This window comes from Taudactylus pleione, unplaced genomic scaffold (assembly GCF_031769625.1).
Source record: "Taudactylus pleione unplaced genomic scaffold, aTauple2 ptg000320l, whole genome shotgun sequence".
Taxonomy (NCBI): domain Eukaryota; kingdom Metazoa; phylum Chordata; class Amphibia; order Anura; family Myobatrachidae; genus Taudactylus; species Taudactylus pleione.
In genome coordinates this window covers 925,474-948,084 of record NW_028284721.1, presented here as the reverse complement: position 1 = coordinate 948,084, position 22,611 = coordinate 925,474, and the positions used below count along the sequence as shown (strand labels likewise).

The 22,611-nt window shown below is 46.0% G+C and overlaps 1 protein-coding gene across 1 annotated transcript; it reads left to right on the top strand.

Annotated features, from left to right (window-relative positions):
* Positions 1–21,938, top strand: LOC148509539 (uncharacterized). The gene is made up of 10 exons (XM_088442972.1): positions 1–318; positions 1,242–1,309; positions 12,520–12,715; positions 13,043–14,560; positions 16,189–16,288; positions 16,487–16,740; positions 17,025–17,537; positions 17,744–17,828; positions 17,933–18,051; positions 18,572–21,938. The coding sequence occupies exons 1-10, from the start codon at positions 1–3 to the stop codon at positions 20,906–20,908; spliced, it is 5,508 nt and encodes a 1,835-aa protein (XP_088299098.1). The 3' UTR covers positions 20,909–21,938.
* Positions 21,939–22,611: the final 673 nt, after the last annotated feature.

Sequence of the window (22,611 nt, the reverse complement as noted above, 5' to 3'; positions counted from 1 at the left end):
ATGCAGCCCAGCAGTACTCCAAGTCCCGTTCTGGACGCTCCCGCTCCAGGCCAGGCTGCTCCCCATCACCACGACCCCGCCGCTCCCCATCACCACGACCCCCGCCGCTCCCCTTCACCGCGCTGCCCTTCCCCATCACCACGACCCCGCCGCTCCCTATCACCACGACCCCGCCGCTCCCTATCACCACGACCCCGCCGCTCCCCATCACCCCGCCACCACTCTACGACTCCTTGCCGATCCCCTTCAACCTGGTCCTCAGACCCGAACCACTCCCCACCGAAATTTAAGACGCATGAGGGCTGCAGCGGAGAGCAGGTGAGTGTCCCGCCCCTGCGGAGCTGTTACCATCCCTACATGGGCTTGTTAGAGCCTTATGCCTTTTCCCTCACAACTTGTTTCCTGCTCCCTCTCTCCTTTTTGCCATGCTCCATCACATCCCTGTCCCATAGTCATGTGACTCCCCTGTCACCTAACCCCTCCGATAGTCATGTACCTATTCTGCAAGCTGCATCCCAATTCCTACTACCATGGTCACGGGAAGCCGACGGACGAAATCCCGATCGCCGGCTTCCCGACTGTCTAATCCCGGCAGGGTACTAATGACAGGTGTCGAAATCGCGACGCCTGTCATTAGACCTACGCCGGAAGCCTGACACCCGCCATACCGCTGGGGGGTAATTTAGGGCCAGACACCCCCCGGGAGGGTTAGGATTAGGCTAGGGGAGGGGAGGGGATAGGCCCCTCCCGGGAGACTTAGGGTTAGGCTGCAGGGAAGGGGGGGGGGTTAGGTTTAGGAACTTAGAGGGGGGTTAGGCACCCCTAAAGTAGGGTTAGGGTAGGGAATTAAGTTGGCGATACTTACCAAAAAGAACGATCAAAATCTTCACCGCTGCCGGCGGTAAATCATACTAATTCTCATGGTCACATGCCCATCCTGTTACCTGATGCCCTTTCCCCGCCCATTCCCTGTCATGGGCCCGCCCTCTCCTACCGCCTCTTGCTCCTATCACGGGCCCGCCTTCTCCTACCGCCTCTTGCTCCTGTCACGGGCCCGCCCTCTCCTACCTCCTCTTGCTCCTGTCACGGGCTCACCCTCTCCTACCGCCTTTTGCTCCTGTCACGGGCCCACCCTCTCCTACCGCCTTTTGCTCCTGTCACGGGCCCACCTTCTCCTACAGTACAGCCTCCTGTTTTGTTTGTGTGTCATCAGATATTAACTCTGACTTTTTCCTCCGCAGGATCGCTACTCACCCAGTGACTGTTACCGCTCTCCTGATCACCCTCTGGCCAGTCCCAGTGCTGACAGGTACACTCCCCTATACCACCTGAATATTAAAAACTGTTGCAGAAGGGAAATGTTGGTGCATGTTAAGGAAGGTCAGTTATTCCCAGCATATTGGTCAGTTGGTGGCATCCGTTTGCCTTTTTTGCTTTTAACAGGAGTTTTCAGGTGGAGGTCAAATAAATAGAAGTCAGCATAGTGATTTTAATTAGGTAACCTTAATTTCGAGTAGTGCTATCCTTTTAATTGTACTGGAGACTTTATGAAACTGGCGTGCTATAAACTATGCAAAACGATCCTGTCACCCCTAGCAACCAGTCAGGTCTGTTCCCATTCCAGAATAGTTTAATTAACTATATTTAACAAACCTTAAGAACAGTTTAGGAAATAATGATTAAGCAAATTTTATTCCTAGGAATGAATTCATTTAGCATCGAATCCCCTTGCAACGCGAGTAAGTGTGGCCGTGAGGGGGGGAAAATTCGATGGCGTTGCCGAAGTTTCTATTCCATTGCAACAGCAACTTGCCCCCCCCCCCCCCCCCATCCCCTTCCTTTCTTCCTTTGCGGCTAATTGGATTGAGCCCCTAGTGTCTGTAAATATCCCCCCGTTTCGTCTTTTGTTTTCTGGGTATTTATTGTACTTATAATGGGTTTCATAGCACATCCTGCAGAGGAAATTATTCTTCCATTGTGTGTGCAAACCCTGTGCCATTTCCCTAATGCAGCTGTAAGTAAAGGTTCTGACAAGTGTCTAGTTGACTTCTTGAAGTATATTAGGACTTGTGCTTACACCCCCCACTGCTTCAGCACTGCAGCAGTAAGGTGACTATTGTATCAAAGGTACAACATTTCTAAAATTCCATGGTAGCGAAAGAGATAAATGGCATGATTGGCTGTAGATAATATTTTGGAGTCTGCCATCGTGCCTTCGACGCGTTGTGAAGTGTTCCTTTCTGTAAGGCGCCCTGACCTAACGTGAAGACTAGGAGATTGCAGCAGATATCTGGAATATCAACTGTGGTCCCCTGTACATACATCCCGGTAGTTCTTAATATTTACTCCTCAATAGTTAAACTTGTGCTCCCAGGATGCATCGGGCCCCTCTCCTATACCCTGCCCTCAAGCCAAGGCACCTCAGTTTCGTAGGTACTCGGCACGGAGTCGGGTCACTTCAAGAGGGGCTGCGTTGACAGCCTCAGAAAACTTTTAAAAACCTACAAGAGTGGTCAGCAGAGGTAGTCCAGCGGACGCCCATGCTGCCACTCCGACACCTGGCGCCAGGGATCGCGGCGGGTGCCTGGGGGTTTTGGCTAGCAAAAACCCCCAGACGCCCAGGACTGTGCCGGACTTCATGGGGGACGTTAAGGTAAGCAGCGGGCGTCCGCTGACATCACAGTCCTGTAGGCTTCCCAGGTGGAGTCCTGTGGAAGCGGCTGCGAGTGTTAACAGGCATTGCGCCTGCTCTGACGCTATACCATCAGGGATAGCGGGCCACAGCGTGTGGACGTTGTCGGCATCCCAGGGGTTAATGGCATTTCAGGGGAGAGGGCCTTCCTTGTACTGCACAGGCGGCCCCTCCCCTGCTTCACTGCTCGGCTTTCCACTGCGGACTGGCGTTTGCCGGCAGCTCTCCTCCCTCAGACACGCCCCCTATGAGTCTGGCGGCCATTTTATATGTGCTGAAGCGCTGATCTCACCGGGAGTTGCGGTGCCTGGGCCCCCCTACATACCTCTGCTCTAAGCAGGTCAGTGTATGTAGCACTATTCTTACTAGACACAAAGTCTAGCAAGTTGATAGTGCAATATAGTGCAGGTTTTTCCTGGCATTGTATGTGTCTGTGCTAGCGCTGTCTGCCTGTATTTCTCTGTCAGCCATTTTATCTATCCCTGTACTTTCTCTTTCACTAGCCCTTGCGGTGACAGTGCTGCTCGGGGGTTAATTTTTTCACAGTTCAAACGATTATTGTACTGAGGAGTTTGACACATACATTTATGTCTGGTCAGGCTGATCTACCCCTCACACAGTCCTGCAACAGATGTTTGGCTGGAATAAGAGAGGGAGAGATTATTGTGGGAGTATTGTGTACCCTGTGTACCTGGTATGCAGGATTACCTGCTGGGCCCAGCTCTTCTCAAGAGCCTCCATGGGCTTGCTTTGCACAAGCAGTAAATACCCTGATGGGTCGGCTTGCTGCACCACCAGTGACCCCACCATTGGGGTGCGCTCCGCAGCTTGCTATGCCATGTGCGTCACAGGGTACCCCCAGACAGTTGGCTGTGGCTCATAGTATGCCTTTACAACCTACTCCCTACCAAACACAGTTGGAACCTGTGTGGGTTAATACTCTCCAATACGGTGCAAAACCTGATGGAGGTGTTACAGGGGGAGCCTTTCCAACATTCTGTTAGGAAAGAGATACTGTCTTCCCAGTCTACGTATATCAGGATGATTTGTCGACTGATGATGGGGAAATACAGGACTTATCTGAATCTGAGCTCCCTCTAAAGGAAGCGGAGACCAAGTCCAAAATATATGTGCACGACCTCATCCGTGCGGTCCGTGTGGCCATGGATATTGGGAATGAGGATACCCCAGCAGCCAAATCCAAACACGCTTACTTTAAAGAAGTTAAAAGTTCAGCGACAGCGTTTCCGCTGTCTGATCAGCTGGTTGAACACTTGGAAGAAGTATGAAATACTCCATGCAGGAGATTTCAGCCACAGAAGAGATTGGAGACCACTTATCCGTTCGAGGAGAAGTATTTCTCTAAATGGGAAACTCCACCTCAGGTGGATTCTCATATTACGCGCCTTGTCAAAAGTGTGACACTCCCTATGCCATCCATGTCATCATTAAAGGATGTCCCGGACAGGAAGGTGGAAGTATGCTTAAAGTACATTTATTCCCTTTCAGGGGGAGTGGCTAGGCCAGCTATGGCTATATGCTGGGTGGCCAGGGCAATGGAGCCTTGGGCTAATACCCTGGAGGTCGTCCTTGCCCGTAGAAGCTACCAGTGAACAAGTGGAACTGGTAGGTTCAGCCACATATGTGAATGAATTTATCATCCATCATTATTATTTATTATTTCTTTATGCACACAGATGGGATATGGACATTTATATGATTATATGCTAATATATTTAGTGTTTCTAATGGTAACTTTATCCCATATACATAAAGCTGAGATGTTGGGGGGATAGCATATCGATCTATCTTACTTATGTTCTTGTTAGTCAGTGTTTTTTATATACACGTGTTGTGCGCTGTTCATACACACACTTTTATATAGCTATACATGTATATACATGGTAAATAATTGTTCTTCACTATAGATAATGCTCTGAGATATTACACCTATAGAAAAAAGGCCTTTTATGGACTTATGGCGATAGGTGATTAGTATGCAAAAATATACTGCATAAAATAATGTATAAAGTACACCTATATATCTACAAGAAATGTTTTGAATGAGAAGGAAAGGAAATGATAAATTTATAGATTGGTCATGTATTTGCTCGTTGAAATAATTTTTTATGTGTATTCCATCTTTAAATGTATTTATCAGATACATGGTAGTGAAATGTTTTTTTTTTATTTTTTTAATTATTTTCTATCTTTCTCCTCTGAAGTCTCTCGTCGATTCATTCTGAAGTAAATTACTCAAGTCAATTATTTAAGTGAATAGAGTTGAATTCGATTAATTATGAATGCTATTTAAACATTGGAAACAGACTACACAGTCTGCCTTGACAAAGACGCCCATGTGACGTTGAAACGCGTAGGCGCTCATTCACCCCTCAGGATTTCCAAGCTACAGCTCTCCTCACTGCTGCCCTGCGACATCCAGCTTGTTAACTTGCTGGTCCTCCGAACACAGCTGCTGTACAGACAACAGGTGGTTACTGTCACGCTCCTACCCGCACACTCAATTGAGCTTGGTGGGAGCTGGAAGGACGGGGATCTGTTCCACACCTGACGGCGCTGACTGTAGAGAACAGGAGCACCAGGTACATTTGTCCATTTCCAACACTGCCGGAGCAGACAGGACAATACAGAGACATTATCCTCTTAAAACAGCACGCTCTTACAGAACCACCTCACACATTCAAGTCGCTCCCTGCTGGTCGGGTTGAGCGCAGTACCCTTCAGGTACTGGGGTGATGCCCAATTCCGGAGCCTGCAGGCAATTGTTTTAGGGTATTCTGTTCATTTAGCCACTCAATATTAGGGGTTTTAATCATTGCAGCAATATATGCACATACCGTTACTTAAGGACTATTACAATTGGAACCTTTTCCTGAGATAACCAGTGCAGTTTCCATTTTATTTGTGTATTGATATACATTGATTTAGTTGTATTTTATCTCTGATTATGGATCTTGCAAGATCACGTGTGATTGTTTTTTAATATATGATTAAATGCTATAGATTATTATTAATTTGTGTATTGACTTGTGTATATAACTGATATCCTTCAATCTTTACGACTGCTTGTATATATTTTCACATGTGTGAATGAGGCTGCTCTGGATGTTAGTATGCTAACATCCCGCATTTCATCGGCTGCAGAGTCGGCTAGACGCTCTCTCTGGTTGCGATCTTGGAGGGCGGATGCTGAGTCCAAGAAAGGGGTAGTAGGTTTACCCTTTAATGGCCAGGTACTTTTTGGTCCAGATTTGGACAAAATTGTGGACACTTTGGCGGCTGCCAAGTCTGCCTGTTTACCTTCGGCCCCATTACCCTCGAGTTCTGGAACTCAGTCATTTCGGACCTTCTGCCCTCAGAGTAAGCCCAAGGCTCAGTCCTTTCCCAGACCGTCTGGAACTAAAAGTCACAAAGCCCAAAAAGCAGGCCTGGAATGCTAGGTGTCCAGCTGCCAAGCCCGAGGCTAAACCTTCAGCCTGACGGGACGGACCCCAAGGTGGGAGACCGACTTCTTCTGTTCGCCCAGTGTTGGTGTCATACCACAACGACACTTGGGTAAGGGAGGTGGTCTCTCAAGGGTACACCCTTTCGCTCCAAAACAGACCTCCACATCAATTTAGCTTCACAGGACAACAGATGGATCAGGAAAAGGCATCAGAACTGCAGAGTGCCCCCCCCCCAAAAATAAATACAGGATTAAGGAGCACAGCTCTGTGTGTTATGCAGCGGTTACAAACACTCTACTAATCTACAAAATGGCCAGTTGAATGGATGTAGCAAAATGTAAAAAAATGGAGGCCCCCTGCTCCACCCCCTCCCCAGAAATCAGAAATAACAGGCCACGTTTGTACATATGCAAAAGTGCAAGAAATTACTGCCCCCTTCTCCCGGGCCACATTGCTTTGCACCTACCCCCCCGGCAACCAACCCACATGGCCACAAAACTAAGGGGGTACACTCAGGCAAAACACCCCTCTGCACCATCCCCCCTTGGGCCACGGATCGGACAGGAGGAGTCGGCGCCGGCCGGGTCGGACAGGAGGAGTCGGGGCCGGCCAGGTCACTCAGAAACTGCACATCTCTGCTGGGACTGACAAAGATCTGCTTCCTCCCTGCCTCTAAAATCTGGTCGCCAGGCAACAAAATCTGGCCGCCATGGCGACCTGGCCTCCGGGATTTGTCGAGCCGTGTCCTACAGGGAGTTATAGTTCCAGTACCTATTCCCCAGAGGGGAACTGGGTATGATTCCACTATTTTTGGTTCCAAAACCGAATGGTACATACAGGCCTATCCTGAATCTGAAGTCCCTAAACAAGTTCCTCCCAACACCCCGGTTCAAGATGGAAAACCTGCAATCAGTTATACTAGCTATGGAACCTGGGGATTTTATGGTGTCTCTGGACATACAGGATGCCTACCTGCACGTCCTGATAGCTTCGGATCACCAGAAGTACCTCAGGCGCAGTGTTACAACAACACTTCCAGTTTCAGGCCCTGCCGTTTGGACTGTCCACGGCACCCAGGGTGTTTTACCAAACTTATGGCGGCACGACTGCGGCTGCAGGGGATCCGTCTATTACCCTACCTGGACGACTTGCTATTGCTGGCCAGGCCTCCGAAATTGCTTCTTCAGCATCTGCAACTGACATTGACAGTGCTACAAAGCCACGGTTGGTTGAGCAACTGGAAGAAGTCTTCACTGATGCCCTTGCAGAGGATGCTACATCTAGGGGCTTTGTTGGATTCTCAACAATAGAGGATTTTCTTAACCAGGGACAAGATAACCACGCTGCAGCAGCGGGTTCGCAGCTGCCTGCGCAGTCGCTGCTTTTCGATACACTCGGCAATGCAGTTGCTGGGCTCCATGGTGTTGACCTTCGACATGGTGGAGTATGGCCAATTCCATTCCAGGCCTCTACAGATACTGATCCTGTCCAGATGGGATGGATCTCCACGCTGGATAAGAACGCAGACGTTGGTACTGTCTCTCCGGAGGTACGTCTGTCTCTGACTTGGTGGCTTCATACAAGTCACCTTACCAAGGGCCGCCACTTTTGGATTCCAGAGTGGGTACTCCTGACGACGGACGCCTGTCCCCGGGGCTGGGGTGCAGTGACAGGTCCACACTTCTTCCAAGGAAGGTGGACAATGGAGGAGTCCATGCTGCCAATAAACATTGGAACTAAGGGCAGTTCTAAGAGCTCTTCAACAAGCATGGCTCATACTTCAGGGGAATCCCGTGCAAGTCCAGTCAGACAACGCCACCATAGTGGCCTACATAAACCGCCAAGGAGGCACTCGAAGTCAGACGGCACTAGTGGAAGTGTCTCGCATCCTGACTTATGGCTGGGAGATTCACCTCCGCCTATCAGCGGTGTTCAATCCGGGAGTCCTAAACTGGGAAGTGGACTTCCTAAGCAGTCACGACGTACACCCAGGGGAATGGTCACTTAATCAGTAAGTATGTCAACTTCTGGTAAACAAGTGGGGCCTTCCTGAAATAGATCTGATGGCATCTCGGCAACGACAAGCTGCCAAGGTACGTCTCCACGTACATATCCAGGATAAGGGACATGGAGGCTCTGAACGGTGGACGCCTTGTCGGTCAAATGGAACTTGTTTCCTCCATTCGTCTTCTACCTCGGGTAATCCGAAAGTTCAAACAGGAAGGAGGTCTGCTGCTGCTGGTAGCTCCAGCATGGCCCAGACGTCACAGGTACGCAGATCTTCAGAGTCTGTCAATAGACACTCCGATTCTGTTGACCCAGCGTCTGGACCTATTATCGCAGGGTCTTTGCCTCTACCCAGACCTGAGTCGTCTGTCTTTGACGACGTGGCTCTTGAGACTGCCCTCTTGAGTTCCAGGGGTTTCTCTAGCTTGGTGGTCAACACCATGCTCAGAGCTCGCAAGCCTGCTTCTGCGAGAATTTATAACAGTGTGGTACACTTTCTTTGAATGGTGTCGCCCCAGAGGTTATAATCCTCATTATGCAGGATTTTAGCATTTCTACAGGTGAGCTTAGATCACGGTCTTTGCCTTGCTTCTCTGAAGGTGCAGGTTTCTGCCCTGTCAGTACTGTTTCACTGTAGGATTGCTACCCTTCCGGATGTACATACCTTTATGCAAGGGGTGCTTCGCATCCAACCTCCTTTTATCCCACCGGTGGCTCCGTGGGATCTGACTGTGGTCCTTAGAGCTCTACAAGGACCCCCAATTGAACCACTGGGCTCAGTGGATTTAAAATGGCTTACTATTAAAACTATTTCTTCTGACCATTGCTTCGGCCAGAAGGGTATCAGATTTGGGGGCTCTTTCTTGTCGTCCCCCCTTTTTGATTTTTCATAGGGACAGGGCGGTTCTTCGTACTCGCCCTGGTTTCCTGCCTTAGGTGGTATCCAGCTTCCACATTAATGAGGAAATTGTAGTGCCAGCCTTTAACTCCCCAGACATCTCAGCTGGTGAGGCCTACTTGGTTGTAGTATGGGACCTATGTGGAACGTACCAACCTATTTCGGAAGTCGGACGCGTTTTGTCCTTTTTGGTTTCCATAAGAGAGGATGGCCTGCCACTAAGCAGACGTTGGCAGGCTGGATTCGCCTGGCAATATCAGATGCTTACATTCATGAGGGCCTTCCTATTCCATCCTCTGTCAAAGCTCACTCTACTCCGTCTGTGGGTCCCTCGTGGGCAGCTCGTCGTGGTGACTCAGCTGTTCAGCTGTGTAAGGCAGCCACTTGGTCTACTGTCCATACATTCCTAAGGTATTATGCATTCAATACCTTTGCCTCTCAGGATGCCTCCTTCGGGCGGCGGATTCTTCTTTATGCACAGGAGCGTCCCCACCCTTAAGGAGACTGCTTTGGGACATCCCCAAGGTCTCCTATGGAGCCTGCAGTAGAAACAGAGAGATGGTAAGACCTTACCTTTTGTTATCTCTATTTCTACGAAGTCCATAGGGCTCCACAGGACTCCTGGCCTGTCGCACCTGTGCTGCAGATGGGCTGTGTTCTGGGCACCGGTTTCCGTCTCCTTCTGTATGTGAGTGTGTGATACTTGTGTGTTCCAGAAATTCTTCCTTCTCTCTTCTCCGGCCATTGGCTTGTTACGAAACAGAGGTGCCTTGACTTGGGGGGCGGGGTATAGGAGAGGGGCCCATTGCACCCTGGGAGCACAAGTTTAACTATTGAGGGGCCCAAGACTGACGTCTCCTGTGGATCCCTATGGACTTCGTAGGGAATCTGTATGTTAGTTCAAATCCCGTCAGCGCCATCCCGACATGGAAGGAAATCCAGATCGTCCGAAAGGTATTTCCTAACCTAATCTATCCCCTAACCCTCCTTTAGGGTGCCTAACCTTAGCCTCCCCCTCTAAATGCCTTAACCTAACCCCCCCTTTCCCCACCGTCTAACCGTAAGCTCCCCCCGGGGGTGCCTAACCCTCCCTCCCGCTAGCCTAAACCTAACCACCGGGGGGGTGCCTAACCCTAAATCCCCCCCCCTCCCCTCCCGGAACCCTAAACCTGATGGGCATAGTTATTTTTCCCCCCAAAAAATAGCTAAATGCTATTCTTCATCTGTTCTTCAAAGTCGCATTTATGCACCTGCCGCGGCAATTTAAAACCCCGACTTCCCTTCAGGTAAAAAACGGGGGTACCCATAGTGATCCCCCATGTCATGACATCTTGAGGGGGTTGCCAGGATGATTTCCCGAAAATTGACAGGACTTTTCGCCTGTTCTAGTTTCGCCGGTCCCGTTATCGCGTCCTTACAAATTGAACACTGGGATAAGCAGGGATGTGCAAAACAGGCGAAGTATGCTAAAAGTCTGGACTTTTCACCTCAAATTGAATACGGGCCTTAGTGTTCACGCTATGGCAGAGGTTCCCAAAGTCCAGGTTTTACAATTTCTATGCTTGAGCACAGGTGACTTAGTACCTCGGTCAGTTTGCTTTAGCCAACTGGACTCTAGCATGGATATCTTTTAATATCTGGACTATAATGGCAGAGTTTGGTAAACTCTGCACTAGGGTGTTTTAGCAGGGCACTGCACACTGCCAGATTTGTGATGGGGGAGAAAGCATCGTGCCCTTTTAAGGAGTGCCATGCTGATTGGTTAGTCAGCGCTGATCTGCTCACTAACTTATTGCTAAACGCAGCTCACCCTCCTCCTCCAGGCTGGTCCGGGACCAGTAATAGCGCAACGCATGGGGGACCTGGTATTGAGACAGCCCAGGGGTCTGCTCCGAGCAGGGACTCCGGACACATCTCTGTTTGTAACAGAGTCTCTGCTGTTTGCACTGCTGCTTCCTGGTACCAGCAGCCAACTCCTCTGAAGACAAGTGTTTTTCTCTCTCTCCATAAAATGTCTATTAAAATAATATAATACACTCGCCCAATCTGTGAAATACAGAAAGAAATGAAGGACCGGCACTCAGAGGAAACGTTTAATCCAGCAGAAGTATGTCCACCCATTGGCGTCTCTCTGCCTTAATCTAGGCTATCACCACCTGGGGGAGCATGATGATAGAAGCCTAGATTAAGGCAGGAATGGATGCTGTCAGGCAGGCTGATTTTAGGAGTTAGAAAGAAGAAAAGAGAAGAATTTATAGAAATAAAAGGAGATTAAGTTGTGGAGTGGTCATCCACAAAGGGGGGGGGGGGACACAAAGAGGAAGGGGGCGGCCCAGCTGGTCTCATCCAAGGAGCGTATTGTGTCAAGGAATTGAAATGTTATCATCATTTGTATGGCGCCACAAGTGTTCCGTAGCGCCTTACACAGTACATAAACAAATAAGTAACCAGCAACTTACAATACACTACATAGCAGGAAATGGATAATAAACATTGTTATATTAGTGACCTTTACACCCACATAAGCAGCCAAGTGTTAGTTGCACTAGTGGGGAGTAAGAGATAAATGAAGTTACAGTAGGGAGAAGCACAAGAGGGTAGAGGGCCCTGCTCAAAAGAGCTTACATTCTTTAAGGGAGGGGGGGGACACAGGAGTGACACAGATGGGGTAGGTGGGGAGGAAGGAAGATGTAGCAGCAAGTTAGGATGAGAGCTGGAAGGCTTTAATGAAGTAGTGGGTCTTAAGAGCTCATTTGAATGATTGTAGAGAGGTGCAGAGTCTGATGTGAGTGGGAGGGAGTTCCAAAGGTCGGGAGCAGGGCGGGCAAAATCTTGGGAGGAAGTAATCAATTGGCATGAAAGGCGGCATGAATGAAGAGGGCGGACAGAAGAGTGAAGGGAGATGAGATCAGAGATGTAAATGGGTGCGGGCTTTGTAAGCGAGTGTGAGAACCTTGAATTGGGTTCTGAAGGGGAAGGAGAGCCAGTGGAGGGCTTGTAGGATAGGGGAGGCAGATGTTGAGCGTTTGGAGAGGAAGATGAGCCGAGCAGCAGCATTGAGGACAGAGTGGGGAGTGATGGGTTCCAAGGAGACCAGATAAAGGAGGTTGCAGTAGTAGTCTAGTCTAGAGATGACCAGTGAGTAGATGAGGGTTGTTGAACTACACATCCCATCATGCCTTGCAACAGTTAGAAGAGGGTCTGATCCTGGAGATATTGGGGTCGAAGCAACAAGACTGGGATAGGGTCTGAATGTGTTTTATGTAAAGAAATAATGACAGCAGACTTGCTGGATAGATGAGATGGTGAGGTTGTTAATGGATAGTGAAATCGAGGGATCAGAGGGGACCTGGATAGGATGGAAGATGATCAGCTCAATCTTGGACATGTCAGGTTGCCTGGTGTTGTTGCCATGTAGTTGTTGGAGTTCTTAGTCCTATTCCTTATTGTTTCAGATCTGCATCTGGCCATGAGACGACGTCCAGTATCTACAAGAGTTCTAGTAACTCATGTCCCTTCTCTGGGTTCCCCTATAAAAACTATCCAAGCCTCCAGGATAGAAGACCAGGTGAACCACTGCCCATGCCAAAAAAGTCAATTTTAAAGAAACGTACTGAACCAGAGGCCACGCACAATGACCAGTCCCCTCGGGTATGTCCTCAGTCCCATGCATCTTCCTCTATAAATGTACACCACTACTCATATTGTTAAGAGTCTAGGATCAGCAGCCTCTCACTAGTAAGTGCTTCCTCCTATGTGTCACTGGAACTTGGTTAAAATACAAATGTGTAGAATCATTCTTTGTCTTACGGTGTTGGAAAATAACTCCATATCTGCTGTAAAAGTATTCTTAGAAATGTCCTGAGAAATCCTTGACACCAGCAATGGAGTCCTTTGTCAGCCAGCATTGGTGTATTGCACATGGACAATCATGGTTCTATTCAGTTTCATTTTGTTTTTATTTCCTTCTAAAAACAGGTTGATAATTCAAGTAACAAAGATCTAACAGATTTGAAGACCGCCCCAGCTCCAGTGAGAACCAGTGAAGTAGGCTCTAAAATTGTTGCTAAGGCCCCCAGCAAGACTAACTTGCCACAAATCACAACCAGTCATAAGACACCAGTAACCCAGAAGCCCAGTACCACCCTTCCAGCACACAAGACAAGTAGCATTTCCAATCCTCTCTTAGCTGGAATGAAAACTAACTCTCCACTTGTAACTGGAAGTAACCCATCTCCAGCAACACCAATGGGCAGAACCTTGACCACAGCAAAACAGGGTGGCATACTAGCCAATGCAGAAAATGTGGTCAAGACACCTCAACATGACAATTCTGAGAACAAATTGCCTACAGCAAATGTCCCTAAGAGTAGCCAGAATGGCTCTATGGGAGACTTCCTGCATATGTTTAACAATCCCTTTCCTTTCAATCCCACCAGACCCTTTTTGGAACGTAAGGAAGAAGTTAAAACACCAGATGTTCATAATCTGGACCTTTTTTTGTTACCGCACGAACATGCAAAGGATATTGAGTGCAAATTATTTACTCCCCCGGCAAAAGAAAATATTTCTAGCAGCACTCTGAATCAGAATCAAAGAAGTACCTCGGAAATTGAAGATGAGGAAAGATTCTTGTATGGGGATGAGAATAATAAAAACACGGATTCCGAGAAAGTGTCATCTAGCCAAACACACACTGTACCTGCACCTGCTGAGGCTCCCAATAAACAAGAGTTTGAGAAGATCCATGATCTGCTGAAGACTATCGGGTTGGATATTGGCGTAGCAGAAATCGGACTACTCGCTGACAGAACTCATGAACGGCTTCATGCAAAGAAATATATACAGAAGATGCCGCAGGCTTCAGCAGAGCAACCACAGGGTGTCGCCAAAACCAGTCCTGTTGTCTTCAAAATCAAGACTGCTCGGCCCCCTCTTACAACACAAAAGAAGAAAAAAGACCTCACTAAGCCACCAGCAAAGCTAGAGAAAGTCGCAAAGCCAGTTCAGCCAGTTAAAGTGCAGACTCCACCAATACCCCAGCCCTCAAAACCTACCACCAAAGAGAAAACTCCTCCACTAATACAGAAGCCAGTTCCCAAAGAGCGGGCCATTCCCTTACACAATGTAGAAATACACATGCAGCCACCCACAATTAGCCATGTGCAGGAGCCAATCTCTCCCGCTCCCCAAGTTCCCCTTTATCCGCCATACAGTCCCACACCAATAGTGCAGACATATTCTATGCCGCCACCAAACTATAATCCCTATCCGACGTATCCCCCATCCAACTGGCCCAGGTATCCACCGGTCCATCAGGTTCACATGCCTGGCCTTGTGGCTCCTCCCATAATCTACAACCCCCGTAGTAATTTACGGTTCATTGAAACCACTAAAGAGCCTTTCGAAAGTGATGTCAGACCATCATTTGCTGTTGAGGATGAACAAATGTCCAAACAGGAAGCCGACCGCAGAAGTGAAACTGAGAAAATTAAAGTAAGTCTCTTCTTGAATATTAAAGGGCACTTTATTTTTTAAACCTTGTATGTCTCAAGTGATGAGATGCATTGCTTGTTTTTTACTCTGATGATTCACCGTAGCTCAGCTAAAAACAGAATTTCAAAATCCCCCTCTCTACTGTTAGACCGTGTACAAAGTAGATCTATTATAGGCAGCAAGCTAAAATAATAAAGCCTAGCATGTCAGTTATACTTGCTGTTCCAGTACCTCCAATCTGCAGTTTGCATATAGCCTTTTCCGCTACATGGTACACTAAGAAACCAATTGGGCATCTGATTTTTATTTTTTTCACTACCCTGGAGTGATTAAAGATCGTGAAGCACATGCTTTCTGAGCAATAGCTGCTGTCTCTGGAATGCACAGAAGAATAAATAGTGAGACAGCAGTAAATAGCAATCACAGATCATCTCAATACCAGCTGGTGTATAGTAGCGTAACATTAAATTGCAGTGTTCTCCCCATGCTTTTATTTTTTCAGGTAGTCTGGTCAGCAAAAGTCCGCTGTTGCCCGGCTCTTTGATGGGGGCAAAAAAGTTGTGTTGCACTGGCGTTTACTGTAGAGACCGCAGCGCAACTTATTGCATCAGACTAGAGTGCAGAACATCTATTCCCTTAGTGTAAAAGGAAGGGGCGTGTGGTTGCCAGTGTCCAATCTCTGCATTTCAGTGGCTGTGTGTTTGTTCAGTGGCTGTGTGTCTGGGGGTGGGCCTTCTGTGTAGCCAGCAAGTCGGGCAGTATCTGGGCAGCACTGCCAGCTGTTCAGTAAGTATGTTGTTAGTTACTGGGACTTCTGTGTAGCGGCAGGGGCGGTATCTGGGCTAGCTATCAGTCCAGATAGCAACTAGGACAGTATCTGGGCAGTGCTGCCACATCTGTGTCCAGCCTGCAAGTGGGACAGTACATGGGCCGCTGTTAGAAAATGTGTTTCTAAAAAGCAAGTGGGCAGTATCTGGGCCGCTCTAAGGATTTTCTACTAAAAGAAAAAAAAATAGACCCAGTGTAAAGAATAACATGAAGTAGAGCACACTAATAAAAGCTGATGATGATTTCACTAGAGGAACCAGATGCTACAGACGGATTATGAAAAATCTGCAGACAACTGGACCCTAAGAAGAGAAGAATTAAAATATAAAATGTTAATCTCGAGTTTAAGTCAATATAAGGTCAGGATTTTAACATTTCATTATTCCCCCTTCTGGTCTCTTACATATATAAGTAACAATGTTCATTGTAGATCATTGGTGCCTTATCTTGGATATTGCATGTAATTGAAGTAATTGTTAAACCCTATCAGCAGTTCTCCATGTTTCTAATCATCATGATTTTTGTTTTGGCTGTTACATTGGTTTTAAGCTACCTAGATCATGTCTGATTAGTGCTGCATTCCAGTGTTGTCTCTTATTTATTGTGGTGGTACTCACTGAAAAGGTTACGAACCCAACAGTGAAGTTAAACAATTCTATGTATGTCCTTACCGAGCTTCGGAGCTGTCTGGCGTCATTCCTCACACTGGCCATTGGGCCATATCTATGTATGTAAAATGTAAAGATGCATGCATATTTGACATGGGGGAAAAAAAAAAAAGACCCTTTCATTTATTGAAGGTTATGGAGGAGCTGAATGAGCTTAAGAAACGGCTTGATACCAAGACCGAGAATTTGAAAACACTCAGTACAAAGGTGGAGAAGCTAAGTACCCATCGAGGTGAGTGTTACCACACCTAGTTTACACCGAGGACCATGACTTAGTGTCTGATTATGGTCAACAGTCTGCCCATTATACCGTTTTGTGAGATGGGAATGCAATAGGAGTTTGGCAAATGTGTACTTCTAAATCTCTTATCACCATAACACACCCACCCACCCATCGACTGCACATGATGACTTGCTTTGTTTCTCCCAGATTTTCTGCTGCGGAAGAAACGCTGGCAGAACACTGGATATAAGGATCCCCTTCTAGAGGAACTGAATATCATTTTGTTATCTGCCCGGAAGCAGCTTACCTCCCTGTGTCAAGAAGTTAAAGTTACAAAGGAGAAAAAGCAGAAGCTCATTGTGGTGGCAGAGATCCTAGGAGTCAGCCCTACAGAGTTAGCTGAATTGAAAGAAACGTCTAAGAAACGGGAACGGAGCCCTGGCTCTCCTGTGTCGTCAAGGGTGAGAGTTTCACAGAGGTCATATCATTCCCTTTCGTGTCTCATATGAGAATTGTCTAAGGTTTAGTAGTGAAATTGCAGTAAGTAGTTCTATATCCTGAGCCCAAATTGAAATTGATTAATCAGTAGCACAAACTGAGCCACTCTATGGCCAGTAGCTCCATTCGTGTTCTCCGATGAAATATCTGCCATTTATACATTTCTTAAGATCCGTCTTACCAGTTTTCCTCCTCCGAGTGTTCCATGTTCATTTTCTACTTAAACATGTTTTTTTTTCTTACCCAGGGCTTTGATAGTGAGTCAAAAGCCAGTAGTGACTCCAAGACTAAGACTAACTTGAAGAGCAGCAGTGACCCAGTGCCAAAGATTGACAAACTCGAGACTGGCACAAACCTCAAGAGTGGCACAAAACCTGGTTCTGACATTAAATTAGGGGATGTCAACTCATCTGCTAGTTCATCAGACTTATCCAGCAGTACTGTGAAGTCAGACGATTCCAAGCATAGAAGCAGCCCACCACAATCAAACTCTGACTTGAAAGTTCCATCAGAGCCCAGCTCGTCTTGCTCATCCAAGACAGAGGATAGTTTAATGTCGAGAGACAAGTCGAGGTCAAAAAGCCCAATGTCCAGCGCCTCGCCTTCCAAGACATCCCCTAACCACGAGGAGCCTGCACCCCCTGATGTAACTCAAATTGAATATTATGATTTTGGTGCACATTGGTGTGAGAGCTGCAATCTCCTCTTCTTGAGTTTGCCGGAGTTCCTCCTGCACTTGCATTGGAGACAACACAGTAAGGTATGACATTAAAAATCGGTATCTGTTTATTGTATGACCGAATGATTATGGGTGCTTGTAATCTTACTTATCACTGAGAAATTGGGTGTGTTGGGCATTTGTGTACAAGTAGTAGTTTTTTAAATATATATTTATATTTTTACCTCTTTACTGTATGAGTAGACGTGTGATCATAAATCTGAAATGTTCATTCCCCTTTCTAATAGAAATTGAAAGAGCCGCAAATGCCTTGGGTTAAAGAGAAACCTGAAAATCGTGTTAAAAAACAGAAATGGAATGCTCCTTTGAGAGGTGAGACTTTGCTCCATATAGTGGCTGGGAAAGGGGGAAAGGAGGGGGGGGGGGGGGGCATCTTGAATGTTCTCACTTGCCTGCTCTACTGTCAAACGTTGCAGGTTCTGAGTTCATGCACCCAACTTGTGGATACTACTGTGAAATATGTAAAGAACCCTTTCCAGATCACAAGGTTGCTGTAGAGCATCTGAAAGCTTATCCACACAATGAAAAGTACGAGGTATGTCTTTCCAAAATGATGTCTTTAAACCAGATGCTTCATTTGAGGTTTAGGACAGTGGTAAGTCTTTTGCTATGGTTCATGAGCAGTCTTGGGTACGGATGTAGTCAATGTCTGTCTAGGGGGCTTATCTGTGATGAACCCTCCTCTTACAGTTTTATAGGAGACTTGACTACTTAAACTCTTCCCACATAAATCCTGAACTTTTCAAATTGTGCGTTTTATGGAAATGCAGTGCTGACTTTTTTTCACATTTTTAAAGACCCGCAGACGGCTTACATTGTATGAGTCCGCTAAAAAGAACTTCTGCAGGCTTTAAGATGTTCTTGTCTTAAGCAGCGAGATGCCTATATACCACAGACATTGTTAAAATAAAGAAAGTACTAGTTTCCTAGTAAAGACTAACCCCTTTCTCATAAATCTAAAACTTGCAATGTTACAATTTCTTACCTGGTTTACAAATTTTAATAAAATTTATTATTTTTTTTCATTATGGTTTTTTTTTTTTTGCGTCCTCCAGAAATACCTTGCTGTGAACATCAATTACGAAACACTGCGTCGCGAGAAGAAGAAGAAAGCGGACTTGATAGCTGCTCAGGAGGCAGCTCGCAGACATACAGAGCAAAAACGCAAGGCTCAAGAGCGCAGAATCGAGCAACATGAGCAGAGCAAAGCTAAGAAGGTGAAAAGAGAGGAAGAGGAGAGAGAAAGAAATGTCAAACGCAAATCCTCTCTTTCACCAGCCAAGTCTGACCAGGAACGGAATACTACTCCAGATAAGGAGGCAGATAAATCCACTGCGGTTGGGAACTTTGCCTGGAAGACATCGGAGTCTAAAAGCCATTCCGTTAGCAGCACACCGAAAGTTGAGGCTGCAGCTAAAAAAGATCAAGACGATGAGGCTAAGGGTCATGCTGTGACAGCAAAGGGAAATGAAATGAAATTATTGTGTAAGCCCAGTAATACACAGGAAAGCCCTCGAAATGCAACCTCTTCCTCCTCCACTGAATCTGCCACGTCAACAGTCTCCACATCCACCACCAGTTCCTCTACTACTACTACTTCAACTTTCACAACACAAACTATAGTTCAACCCGATCTGCAAGGTCCTACGACCCATGAAAGAACTCCCTCCGTGGCTCCAATAAGCAAGCCGGCTCCTCTCGATACATTCTTGTCTATAAAATCTTCAAGCACATCATCCAAAGCTATCCCTATATTGAAAGGCAAGCCCGCAGAGGTCTTTTCGGAAGATTTGGATTCTAAAGGTTCTGGAGGACAATTGGTGAGTCTGAAAGAAACGAAAGAGTGCGTATCGAAACCAGAACCGGTTTCCACAGTCAAACCGACCAACGAGACCTCTAGCGGTGTGAAACCAAACCATGAAAAGACAGTTTCCCAAATCACTAAGGAAGTGTCCAATAATGAGGTATTGGAGAAAAGAAAAAAAGAGCTATATGATATGTTTTTCAATAAAAAGACAAATAGTGTTGATCATAATACTGAGGCTAAAAAAGGAAGAGAGACTGCAGCACCCACAAAACTGGTGGATTATAGCTCTAAGAAAAGTAGTGTTAATTCCAGCCCAAGTAATGCTGCCTCTTCCTCCAACCCTTCACATAAAGTTACTAGTAATCCCAGTGATCTAACAATAAAAACAGGTACTGTAAAGGACCAGCATGTGCAGGTGACGAAGTCTTCTACTCAAAGTGCTAGCCATGTGGCACTTGTCAAAACATGTCAGCCTCCAATTAACACAGCACCTGGCAAAATGGAGCCGCCTAAAGCAGTGACCATTCCAAATAGTTCAACAAAAAGTACATCCCAAGTTGAAACAGGCAAGAACATCAAAGCTTCCATTACTCCATTGACTAGTAAGCCAGGGTACACCCATTCACAAGAAGAGAAAGGAATAAACACCAGTGTGCAAAAGCCTTCAGAAACCAACGCACCTAGTAAACCAAAAGAAATTACTACCCAATTCACCTGTCTTTCAATGAATCCAGTGACAGGTAAACTGGAATATATAACTTTGCAAGAAACAAAGACCAACAAGGAAACCATTGTCCCAAAACCATTGGAAAATAAGCCTGTTGTAACTATTGCTCCAAGTGTGAAGCCAACTTCAGTGCCTGCTGTGGAGCTAAATCCCATTTACAGTGCTACTACCAAAGTAAACCAAAAATTTAAAAGGGCACCTCTGCCATCTTCTATGTTTGGCCACACACCAGACATGGGGTATATTAAAATATCATCATCTGCAGGAGCCCAGAAGTCCACTAAAGCAGATAATTATGCAGCAGGTCAACAGCCCCATGAGCAGAACAAGGTGACTATTAAAACGAGTCCCACTAAAGATCTGCAGCATGAACTGGACTCCTATTACAAGCTAATTGCTACAGAAGACGATCCTGAAGATTTAACAACTTCTGAGGATCAAGAAATGGAAGATCAACCAGTTGCCGCCAGTGCTACTGTGCAAATGAAAGTGGAAAATCCAAGAAAGAACATAAAACTAGAGCACGCACAGCCTCATACGAAGATACCAATTAAGCCTGTTATCCCAGTGGAATCTTGTGAGGATCTGGATGACTCCGATATGGCTTGTGAAGTCCCCGATGTCTACATGAGTGCTATTGCTGCCTCCAAGCACAAACCTTTTAGTCTGAGCTTAATGTCATCTGGTTACGAGTCATCACAATTGGATTTGTCTGCAACCAAGCAGCCTGTGAATATTTCATATGGAAAATCTCTTGTGGATAAGGATTATTCAAAGACGATGCAAGAGAAGACCCCACCTGTATCGGATTATTCCATGGACGACTTGTCAGTACTAACCACATGTGATTCTGACTAAACACGCGCTCACCGCTAAGACGAACAGTACAATTCATTGTAACACAATTGACTATAAATATAAGGAAGGTTCCAGTCCTTGCTAGTCCAACCTCTGCTTCTAGCAAAATTACTTGTTTGTGTTTAAAACCATAAATCCACATGTTGTAATATGTTAGGAAACTGTAACCTTACAAAATTTGATTTTAAATGTTGGATTGTGCTTCGAATTCTTGGTGTTCAAGCATAATCCTTTTGGTTTGTAAATACTTATTGTTTAGGAAGGGCGTGTTTTCCTTTTCAGAAGTTTGGAATCTGTTCAAATTAAGCTTCTGTTCATCATCAACTTTCTAGGTATGTCCTGGGACCAGAGATGTGTGTAAGTAACGGCTCTACGTGGGGCACACTTACCTTTTTCTTTCTTTCTTTTTTTTTTTTTTACAAACCTGCTGTATTCTGGTTCTGTAAATGTTTTAGGATCACCATTCTATGTTCATATGCATACCTGTGTTTAGATCAGCAGTGGGCAATAAGCAGCCCTCCAGCTGCTGTAGAACTACACAACCCAGCATGCCCTGCGACATTTTAAACATGGCCAAATAGCAAAACTGGCAGAGCATTCTGGGTTGTGTAATTCTACAGCAGCTGGAGGCCTAATTATTGCCCACCCCTGGTTTATAAATTTTTGTATTTTTTTTTTTTTTTTTGGGCTGAGTTCATGCTGGTGTCATTGTATAATTGTTCCTCAGTCATTGTGGTATCCTGCAGAAAACTAATTGTCGAGTTGATGTCTGAGAGACTGCAGACCCAACCATGGATGTTGTATACGTTGTTACTGCCTTTCGGAGAGAAATAAAGTAAATCACCCATCGCAGTTCAGCTGCCTGTTACGAAGACTGAGACGAACAGCGTATAAGGAGCACACGTTCTGTGGCTGTAATACCTTTCCACCTCTTGGAATGCATTGTTTTTTTTTGTTTTTTTTCTTAAAAATATCTGTGCAGTGTATGCTAAAAATTACATTTCAATAAAAGGTGATCATAAATAGTTAATACTCTTCTCCCCTCCCCCCTTTATTTTGGTCGGTATTCCGTCGTGTACATCAAACATTTGCATTAGAATATTTGTGCTTGTGTAAGATTGATGGTATAAACAGGAACCAACAACACAAAATGTCGTCTCGCACCTCAGTGTACATTTATAGATGCATCACCTTTTTTTTTTTTTGGCCATGTTTTCTGTACAAATGCTTCAATCAATCTAGAGGAATATGATTTGTGTATATGAAAATAGATCATTTAAAATAACGTTAAGCGGAGATCGACATCACTCTTACAGCTCAGTCTCGCTGACTGCGGCGAAGTCAGAACTCGGAATGACATCTGTAATGTTCCGCAACTCCGGCATCAAACACCACATTTTACAAACTATCTTTATCGGAGAAGAGTTAGCGGCTAGATTAGTGCGCTCTGAGGAAATGCAAGTGATTGTATGAAGTGGTTTTGAATGAGGTCCTGTTATGTCATGCTGTGTGCACTCGACCATTCTGCAGTTTAGTAAATAAAATAGTCTACAAATCAGCTTATTTGCTTCTTAAACACTCCGTCAGTTGTTAAGCCAAATATTGACTGTCCTGATCTTCTTGCTGTCATGTATGTATGTAGGAAACTCAGAGAGTCCATAAGTGGTGTGAAGTAGCAGTAAATGCTATTAGCGGCGTAGCCC

Bases quoted from the DNA above. Each gene is read 5' to 3' on its own strand.
- LOC148509539 (XM_088442972.1), top strand. From the start codon at position 1: ATGCAGCCCAGCAGTACTCCAAGTCCCGTTCTGGACGCTCCCGCTCCA. The intron at 17,538-17,743 runs GTATGACATTAA...CCTTTCTAATAG, and splicing joins ATTGGAGACAACACAGTAAG to AAATTGAAAGAGCCGCAAAT. The intron at 18,052-18,571 runs GTATGTCTTTCC...TGCGTCCTCCAG, and splicing joins CACACAATGAAAAGTACGAG to AAATACCTTGCTGTGAACAT.